This window comes from Dermacentor albipictus, chromosome 8, assembly GCF_038994185.2.
Source record: "Dermacentor albipictus isolate Rhodes 1998 colony chromosome 8, USDA_Dalb.pri_finalv2, whole genome shotgun sequence".
NCBI lineage: Eukaryota > Metazoa > Arthropoda > Arachnida > Ixodida > Ixodidae > Dermacentor > Dermacentor albipictus.
This window is the reverse complement of record NC_091828.1, coordinates 67,969,878-67,980,095: the sequence shown is the minus strand read 5'-3', so window position 1 is coordinate 67,980,095 and position 10,218 is coordinate 67,969,878. Positions and strand designations below refer to the sequence as shown.

Genomic DNA, 10,218 nt, shown 5'->3' with positions numbered 1-10,218 from the left:
GCGGCGACTATGGTATAATTCGTTCGCCGTAATGAAAGACATGGTTGCCGATGGCGCGGGCGATCAGGTCATCTTGGCGACGGGTGGCTACGACCATAGCATTCGTCTCTGGCAAGCGCACAGCGGATTGTGCCAGCGGACGCTTCAGCATGCCGACTCTGTATCCTTTGCACGCTTTTGAAGGTTTCTTTTGTCCTGATCGGTGTCATAAAGCGACATTTGGCAGTCTGCGTTTCGTGCATTGATTGTTTGCTCGAGATATGCATGATGTAGAATTTGGGTTACGAGTTGGTTCCCTGCAGCTCCGGCTGTAAACGACTTTATATTTCATGAGTTTGTTGCTTTTTTGCCTTAACCCAGTCATTCAGCAAGTGAACGTGCTTGAAATCACTCCCGATCGCCAACATATAGCTGCCGGAGGTGAGTTCGTGAAACGTAGATGCCTTCTACTCCGACGCTCGTAAAATAATATAGCAGCGGTCATGTATTCAAATATAGTCATTTGGCAAGGTTGCTGAGTGCTTTTCTCGTCGCGACGATATATTGAAGTTTTTACAAGTACTGCACCAGGCAGTCCGTGACAAGTACATGTTACCAGCAAACGGAGTTCTCAGGAAAACACCTGAGATTATTATAACGCTGTGTCTAAATTTAAGTACGTATGTCGCACGCGTACCTGCTTTTGCTTCCGTTTCGCTAACTGTTTTTGCAGAAGGACATTTATTTAACGCAAAGCGGATCATTAAAAAATGCTTTCGAAAGGTCACAGAGAGCAGCATACGAAAAGGCTGTCACGAGTGAAGATATATCCCTCTCCAGGACAGTAGGCCCGGTCTCACCTACTACGGACTCTATAGAGCTCCCCCGGGCAAATCAGTGATGTTATATTGAAGGCAAAGAGCCGACGTAAGGCCGGAGAAAGGTATAATTCGGCATGACTGACTGAGCACAAGTGCTGCAGGCGCGATAAAGTTTGTTCGACATACATCCGGCAACGAAAAAAACGTCCTGCGACTTCTGCAACACAACTCAGAACCTTGCCTCATTAATTTGCTCGCTCGTCGCCTGTAAGCATGCTAGTGTAAGTTTGCCTAGCTTCTACTGACTGATTCGTGTCTTTTGACAGCGAATGTCCGGAATATATTTCTGAACAATCACAGATTGAACTAATTAATTATAATACGAAACTATGGGACGTCGTATGGACATCCCCTAGTTACTTCTTGTGACAACCTCCTTACAGAATTAAGTATTGTTGCGGTAATAATACGCATTGCATGATCCTGCGGATATGATAGCATGAGTCAAGAATGCACATGCTGGGAAAGAAATGGTGTCCACACCCTGTCCACTTCCTTTCGTCAGCCTACATAAACCGCACTTTCTGTTTTCAATCATGAACATGCCTCAATTAACTTGCCCACCTCTCAATTCCACGCGAACTGCAGCAGTGCATAGTAATTTTGCATAAGTGGCGCTTTAATTAACCCATCCAATCGAGACATCACTAAACAGACATTCTTTATGTGTTTATGTACATGGCATTTTCAGGCTACCAGCACATCCGCACCTATGACATCAACTCGACAAACACAAACCCCGTGATCAACTACGAGGGGCTTGGAAAAAATGTGACTGCCCTGGGGTTCCACGAGGATGGCCTATGGATGTACTCAGGCGGCGAAGACTTCTCAGCTCGCATCTGGGACTCGAGGTGAGATTCAGCGTGGTAGCCTAGAGCTTGGTCCTTTGCGCAGCACATAATTGCTCTGATTAGTCCATCACAAATGCGCAAGCCCTCAAACTGTGTGCCGTGTCACTGTTTGTGTGACGCAATATGGGAGCGTAATGGGAGTTTTCCTTTTCAACTGACTGCGACGGCTCTCGATCATCTACAAGACCATATCCAGGAGGAACGAAACTTCCAGAATGCATCACCGTGGAAGTGCGTCCTAGTGAAAAATTTTGAACTGGGAACTCGAATGATTTTTATCTGGTAATCGGCTGGTTCGATCTTTTAATCAACTGGTCTCTACTGGAGGCCCGCTCGGGAGCAAACCGTCCTTGCTGGAGGCTAAGCGGAGACCAGCTGATTCATTCATTCAACATCGCATGGGAACACTGGTACTACGTCAGATGCCACAATCGAGTGCTTCGGATTAAGTTCGACCGCCTGGGGTTCTTTGAGATGCATCTGAACCCAAGTGCACGTGTGTTTTTGCATTTCGCCCCCATCAGTATGCAGCTTCTGTGGTAAGGAACCAAACCTGTGACTCCGCGTTCAGCAGTAGAATGCCATAGTCATTGAGCCACTGCGACAGATAAGGAGTCAACTGGGCACGGTATGTCAGGATACAAAACAAGTGGCCCTAGCCGCAAGACAAGGTAAAGTCAACTGTCATGGTTTATGACCTCACGAAGAAATGCAGGATATGGGTAATGTTATTGCTGTACTTGGTAGTTGTACTTGTTACTGTACTTAGTACTATTGAGTATTAAGTGCAGAGAACATCAAGACAGAGAGCACACTGAGGTCATGAGAATCTCTTGGTGTTCCGAGTGTGGCCAGTTATCAGCTGTGAAGCATGCTTATCAGAACTATTGCTTGCAAGAATATTGCCAAAGTATTGTCAGGACTCTGGCTCTTTCTTCAAGTTTACTTTATTGTGCAGACCAGGCCCGTCTGCTTTTCTACAAGCAGGACTAAACAAATCCATAACACTTGAAGTGCCGCTGGCATTTAAAAATAGATATTGGTATTCTCTTGCTATGGATTCCACTGTGTAGCCCACGTATGTCTTGTCGAGCGCAGTGAGAAGACCATCATCCTCATCGAGCACGTCCCCTACTAGCTTTTGATTTGAATGCCTGTGTTCCTGTAAAATATACCCAAGTGCCATTCTTTGTGCTATAATGTGTACGCATGTCAGCCTCTGGACTCGTAAATGCATTTTTTAGAAGTGTGAGGCTGAGTCAGTAGACTGTACAGGTGGTGCTTCCATGCTTATAAACATCCACATCGGTGGATGTGGCTAAAGGGGGTGAAAGTGTGACCGAGTGGCACATTACACAAGGAAATGCTTAGAAGACAATTTTTAATGTGTAAATTAACGCAGGCAAATTTTAGTCAGACTCGGGCAGCATTCAGACTGGCAACTGGCAGAGACCATGTGACCAAGTTTCCCACAACGCAATGGTCGCAGTGTTGCTTTGGTCAAAAAGCTACCAATTTTGTGAAGCTGCTCACAGACCAAACGTGATCGGTTTCTCAGCTCTGTGACTGGAGTTGCACACCTACAGCTGGACCAATCAGCAACAGAGACAAAGAACGTCATTTCTATATGCTTACCCTTATTTTACATGGTGATGGCGGCGCAAACAGACGTTTTGGTCTGCCAACAGACAGGTCCCTCTTGACAGTGTAAACATCAGTCGGGGTCCATTCCATGACCTCTGTCAGTCATCTGTGTGAATGCTGCCTAAAAATGCCTGAACAATTTCTTCCATATCATAAAGCATAAAAGCATAAAAAATAATTCTTTCAAAATCAGGACAAGGTAGTGTAGACAGAGTACAACACATGCCCACGCAGATGGTGCCACTCCAAGTGTCTTACTAGTAGCACCATCTGTGCATTTCCTTCTTTGTCCATGTCTAATTCATGCTGATGTTTAGAACAGCATTGACTAAGTATACCAACTTGTGTAAACTGTGACCACCTTCGTAATCACAAGTGACCCTTCCCTCCTGTCACTGTGCACACCAGAGCGAGGGCGCAGACGTGCCAGCGAGTGTTTGAGACCAATGCCCCAGTCAACTGTGCCTGCCTGCATCCAAACCAGTGCGAGCTCTTCATTGGTGACCAGACTGGCAGCATCTATGTCTGGGACCTCAGAAATAACCACAATGAGCAGTTGGTATGTGGACACTACTTGTTCTTCTAAAGCCTGCTTGGTTCAGAGGTTTGCTAGATTGATTCATGATGTTTTCAACACTGCTCTGCTTTCAGTGGTACTCTTGAATCAAGTGACGCCTTAATGCCCTTCTATGTAGCTGTATGTAGCATGAAGTAGTGCAAATGATTTTCCAAAAGCGAGTGCTTGCATCCTTCCTGTTGTTTTACGTTCACAGCTGTCATGAGTTGTTCCCTGGTTCAAATTGATGTGATTTAAACGGGCACAACATGCAGGATGAAATTGTGAAACATGCTGCTATTAGCTAGTTCAGCCTCGGGCTGAAAACAAAGAAATTTCAACTCCATTTCAAAATTAAATTTTTGGTCACTTCCATGCTGGATGGTTGTGCTTTTTAACTTGCACCACTGCAGTATCCGGCGGCACAAGCACTAGAGCTTCGCATGTCCTAAAGCTAACTTAGTGGCAACGCTTAAGGCTCAGTTCTTCTCACAACTCAAAGATGTGTTTACTCTGGCAAAACGAGCAGTTTATTTAGTACATTGCATGCACATGCCAAGTATAATGCATTGTATGTATGTACACCTGCATGGTAATGTTTTTGGCGTGCAGAATTTCTGAAACTCGTAAAGTTCTTTGTGGCCTTGGCATGTAGCTTCCATTCAATGGATTCATTGTGCATGTGGGTGTCAGCTTTGCACTGTGTAGCCCTTAACTACGAGTATGCATGCTTAGGCCACAAGGTACTCCAGTGTTTTTTTTTTTTTTCTTTACAGTTAAGCTGAAGTTACGCTAAGGTCTGTGGCTGTTACAAAAGGACATTAAGGCAGGGTTCATTATTGGCAGAGTGTATTATTTTGCATACATCAAACAAACTTTGCATAAGTGTGTGCAAAACGGCTCTTCTTTTCCCTTGCAAAACAGACCCTAGATTTGGACGTGTCTGTCCAACACTTGGACATCGATTCCACTGGCCAGTACCTGGCTGCCATAGACAATAAGGCAAGCTGTGTTTTCTTTGTCTACTTTCCCTTTATAGCAAGCACCCTTAATTTTTGTAATATTTTCTTGGGGTATGCGAATATTCAAAATTTTGAATGCTAGTCGAATGTAGTCCTTGCTCGGCTATCTATTTTATTCAAAAATTCGCTATTCAGAATTGTTGAACAGGCCTTTCTGCTCTAGCATAAGAAAATAAAACCTATTGGAGCTTCCAGGGACAGGGTCAGGTGCAAATAATGCCTGTTCTGAGTGATTCTGCTGCTCAAGAGCTGCGTTTGTGTCGCAGAGGCTACAGTTCTTGAGAAAATATTTGCAGCAGATAACTTATTTTGAATACTTTCCAGTCATTCAACAAGCATGCCTTGCCTCTAGACAGTTTTTTCTTTCTAATATACAAGTGCCGCAGTTGAGTGGACCTCCAGTAATGAACGCCATTACAGGCATTAGATAAGGTACAAAAGCCTCTTCTTTATTTGAAATAAAAAAATCATTTGATTCGTTATGTGAAGGTTATTTTTCTCAAGTATATTCGCATTCGATTAGAAAGTTTAGCTATTCAAACACCCTTAATATATTTTAATCTGATGTAATACGACATTCACATTCTTATACAATGCTAGATTTTTTTAGCTCTGAAGTCTCACCCACAGTCGTCGTCCAAAGTTGTCAAGCATGATTGTTCGTGGTGGAAGTGCTTTGCTTTGTGGTGAAAGCAAACTTTTGTGCCTATAAAGTAAGGAGTGATGTCATTACTACAGTGGTACAGTGCATTTGTTGCCTCATTGAAGAATGTGCCCATCACTTGATGAACATAAACATGATGTGATGAATTAAAGAAACAATTGGGCCTTAATATTGTTATGTAGTAGTGATAGTAGTGATAGTGAACCACAGTAGCACAGCACAAGTCACAAAACTGACTGTTTGTTTAGCGAACCTGTGCCCATCAATATAAGTAACATGGAACAGTTATAGTGGAGGGCAAGCTTGTCGATTGTCGAAACCTGATCTGTGGGTCAAGCGTGTTGGCTTTTGTACATGACTCGTTGCAGACTCCAGCGTAATTGCCGGTGTCCACGTGCCTTCCAGAAAGTACTACGCAATTCGTGTCACGCACGCAATCTGATTACACAAGGTTCGGTGACAGCAGAGAACGAATAGAACCTGCGATAACATTCGAGATACTTCCGACACAGAAAGGCATGTCTTGTGCTGAGTGGTAACTTTTAACATTTGTTAGCCGGCAAAGTGCGGTCGCCGGAAAAAGACAAAAGCAAGTGCACGTGTCAGTGCGTAGTGGAATGCTTTTTACCGGAGACAGCCGCATTTTGAGAATGCGTAGTTCTTGTCCTCTGTATGTTATTTAGCGCGTCTATTACATTGTCTTTCTTTCGCAGGGGGTGTGCTACCTGTTCCTGCTGGGGAGTGGAAGTGACAACCAGATCTCCAGCCCCGAGCGGATGCTGAAGTTTGAGGCGCACAAGCGCTATGGCCTCAAGTGCCGTTTCAGCGTCGACTCCGAGTGAGCACGTGTGGTGCCAGAGTGCCGTTGTGCGACTACTTGCAGGACCAACCCCATAGCTGGGGCCTTATTATTGTGCCGGTCATCATCAGTTCTTGACCTCTTGACGTGGCCATGTCATACTAAATGCATTGGTTCTTGTCAGGTCGCTGAAGCTAACCAGCATTGTGCTTGGTTAGTGCCTGGCAGGCCAGCCGAGATCATACCAAACCGTGAAGGCTCTAGTTCTGTCGTGGAATAGCCTTCCTGTCCAATTTGACCAGGGCAGTTGAGCAGTCCTCGGCAGCACATGCCCTTCCCCCCATATATCAGAATAGAATGACGCCTTCGGTACAGCAGTTACTGTATATTGCCGATGATAAGTCGCCTCCGATTATAAGTCAACCCCCGAACTTGCAACCCCTTCTAGGCAAAAAAGAGAAAGGTTGACTCTGAACACAGCCTCAAGCTATGGCGCTAGCTCACCAATAAGTTTTTCAAAAGAGCGAGTCACGCAAAGAAACATTTATTTGTCCATGAGACACCGCTTGCGACACAACTCGTCATCGCTTGAGAGAAGGACCCCAATTATAGGTCGGCCCCCCAACTTTGGAAGGTCATTTTACAATTCTGATTTTTGTTGCAGGGGCATTAATTATGCCTAAATATGGGTTCTCATAAAAATGATTAACTGTCAATAGATTTCTCTTGCAGATAAATATGTGTGCTAAAGATTACAAAAAATAAAAGTTGTCCATGCACCAGGCGCAAACTGCTTATGCAGTGTTGGCATCTATTTTCCCACTTTTCTGAAGAGATAAACAGCTGATAGTTTGCACTTGGTGCCCTGTGTCTGTGAGAGCTTTGGTGTGGCATTTTTGTAATTTTCTGTGCACAAATTTAGGTTTGTGTAACCAGCTAGTTTGCTGTCAGATTTTTTTGTTGTAGTTACAGCTGATTCACAATTGAGGCATAACTTATAGTATGCACTGGTTGCTTGGTGAAATGTTATCTATCGTTGCCAAATTTCTGTTTAGATTGACATGCTGTCCATCCAAAACGAGCCGCAAATTTGACGTAAACACTTGATAATAGTTTGATCTGTAGCGAACACGTAGTGTATTATTCAGCTTGCTTGGTCTTGTGAAGTCTTGACAAACGCACTCTGTGGTGGCAGGCTGCTGGCGACATCGTCGGCCGACACAACAGCGCGCGTCTGGAGGGTGTCAAACCTGATTGCTTCTGGTGATGACAATGGGCCGGAGCGACTAGTCCGACGGAGCTCTTCGCAGTCATCGACGGGAACTCGCGCATGGAAGGTGGCCAACATCCCCCCAATGTGCGAGATGAGCAACATCAACCAGCGCTGGGTGTGGGACATTGCATTCAGCTATGATGCACAGTTCCTCATTACAGGCGAGTTGCTAGTCCTTATTATGATTTTCCAGTGGATGACTGTTTAACCATTTCGAGGCCTTAGACAAGCTCAGTTAGTATATAACAAATTCCCTTTTTTTCTTTTAATCTTTCTTTTTTAATATTGGGGTGGGGGTGGGGAAAGCTTTTCAGAAACATGCTTCATTGAGCATGTTTTGGAGCTGTTAGTAGGGTTTTTGATAAATTGAGTGTGGGAGGGCAGTTTCACAGTTATCATTAGATGGCGGTATGCATTCTGACAAGCCGTTATACCCACAGAGGCATAATTTATGGCTGCTTAAACCATTTTATCACCATTTTGGTTAAGGGGATAGTGCTATACTTGGTACCAGAGCTGTCAAGCCATGTCTTGCACGACAAAAAACCCCAATAATAAATAAAAACAATCGTGATCATAAAATGAAATGTGGAAGTTTGAAAAAGAGATCATGTCTCAGCAGATGTGGAAGCGTGCCTTTTGTCCCTCTGAAAATTGACATGCCAGCTAACTGTGACGACCATTTCAATGAATCACAATTGCTAAGACGCATTGTAGTTTGTGCTGCAAAGCACAAGACAGTTTTAAAGGGACACTAAAGATGGAAGTAAGCTTATAGTCCAAGACTGATAATTCGGACGCCTTTGTGGCACTGGCACAAACTCCATAGTGCCAATGTATAAGAACGCCTGAAAGTTTAGATGCTGAAACCCTTTGCTGTCCAATTTTCTGGACTTTTTGCTGTGACCACAGGTCCAAAATGGCATTAATCGAAGCCATCACCGCCACCATTTTGACTATCTCGCAGCCTCGAAGCAGCACTCTTGCACGCTGACCCACTAGCAGCGGTAGCCACCACTTCAGCGACGCCAGGCTTAGCTATTTAGACGTTTGCTGCCCGGTTCTTCATTGAAAAAATTTGCTGCTGTCAGCAATGGCACCGACTCTGCCTTTGTCTTCCTCGCCTATAGCTTCACAGTGTGGAAAGCGCGGCAAGAATCAGGCGTTGCATGATGCTGGTTTCCAAAAGTGAGCTTCGCCTCAGTACAGCAACGTTACGCGGCGAAGCATACATGATATTTTGCAGTGAAGCATATTAAGAGTGGAAAGGAGCCGCTGTCACGGAGCACAGTGTCTATTCCTTAATTATGCACACGTCCACCCGGCGTGTCTCATCGCAGTGCGAGCACCGATACATCTGTGTTGAGAGCTATTTCGGATGTGCCCCTGGTGATTCAAGCCCCTGGATGGCAGGCAGTAAAAGGAATGCATTCATTTTTTTGGACTGCCATATTTTTTCTGGCGTTTTGACGGCCCTTAAGGAGTTGGAAAAATTGGACGTTGACTGTAGTTGTACGTGCTAAATTGCCCTCTTACTATAAATAAAAAAAAGAAAGAGAAGCTTTCCCCATGAGAGGAGGTTCGGTAAGCCAGAGGAAAAGGCACAAGAACAAAAGACAAGTGGCACTGCCAAATCGCCATCCCACTCACCACGACATCGTGTATTTTGATGGTGCCTGCTCGGGCCTAGTTCACTCACTATTGGTAAGGATGGACGCTGTCACCAGTGTGTCCTAAAGTAACCATAATGAATTTACCAAGTTTTAAGAACTTTCATTGAGTCTCAGTAGTCCAAATATGAAACACATACTTTGGAATCCATGGCATCATAGTGACGTACTGGTGCTGGGGTGTTTCGCATTAAGTTCTGGAAATGGAGGTTTTGCCCATCTTGCCTCTCATCCAGTAATCAAACTATCTTTGAAAGATAAATTAAGGTCGTGTTTATCACTTTATCAGTCTAAGCTGACCTGATGTTTCTCTTTCGTGTCCCTTTAAGACTTGCAAAGTTGTGGACTCGGAATATTACCATGTAATCACTAGTGTGTCATTAGTGCAGCCTGTGGCATAATGGCTGTTCACTGTCTACGATGCGTAGCTGCAAAAGATTCCACCTGCACATTTCCCTGGTTTCTTTCAGATCCGCTGTGGCCAGCTTAATGGTCCATCACAGGAAAAAAAAATAAACAGTCGGATGCTAAAAAAAAATGAAAGGATGCAGACATAGTGCTGTCTCATTTCTTTCTTTGTCCCTATTTTGTGCCATTTTTTTTTAACCATTGCCACTCGCCAATTAGCTCATCATTCTGTCCTGCCACAGTGCTTAACTGGACCATTTGAAAGCTGTCTATGTGATGTCCTCCTTTCCAGCATCATCGGACACTGTTGCCAGGCTGTGGAGTGTCTCCCCAGCAGAGGTGAAGAGGGAATACAGTGGCCACCAGAAGGCACTTACAGCTCTGGCATTCAGAGACAGTACTTGACAAGCCATCACATCTAAGCATTGCCTTGGACAAATAAATATGTTAAGTTTCTCTTCCATACAA

At 44.5% G+C, this 10,218-nt stretch overlaps 1 protein-coding gene across 1 annotated transcript; it reads left to right on the top strand.

Annotated features, from left to right (window-relative positions):
- Nucleotides 1-28: 28 nt before the first annotated feature.
- On the top strand, nucleotides 29-10,218 carry Lst8 (MTOR associated protein, LST8). Its single transcript, XM_065447429.1, has 8 exons — nucleotides 29-160; nucleotides 369-420; nucleotides 1,552-1,714; nucleotides 3,767-3,917; nucleotides 4,839-4,916; nucleotides 6,314-6,438; nucleotides 7,595-7,833; nucleotides 10,043-10,218. The coding sequence occupies exons 1-8, from the start codon at nucleotides 32-34 to the stop codon at nucleotides 10,153-10,155; spliced, it is 1,050 nt and encodes a 349-aa protein (XP_065303501.1). The 5' UTR covers nucleotides 29-31; the 3' UTR covers nucleotides 10,156-10,218.

What these genes read in the sequence shown, in the direction of transcription:
- Lst8 (XM_065447429.1), top strand. Translation starts at nt 32, where the DNA reads ATGAAAGACATGGTTGCCGATGGCGCGGGCGATCAGGTCATCTTGGCG. An exon ending in CGCTTCAGCATGCCGACTCT is followed by an intron (nt 161 to 368) that starts GTATCCTTTGCA and finishes CCAGTCATTCAG; the next exon opens with CAAGTGAACGTGCTTGAAAT. An exon ending in ATAACCACAATGAGCAGTTG is followed by an intron (nt 3,918 to 4,838) that starts GTATGTGGACAC and finishes CTTGCAAAACAG; the next exon opens with ACCCTAGATTTGGACGTGTC.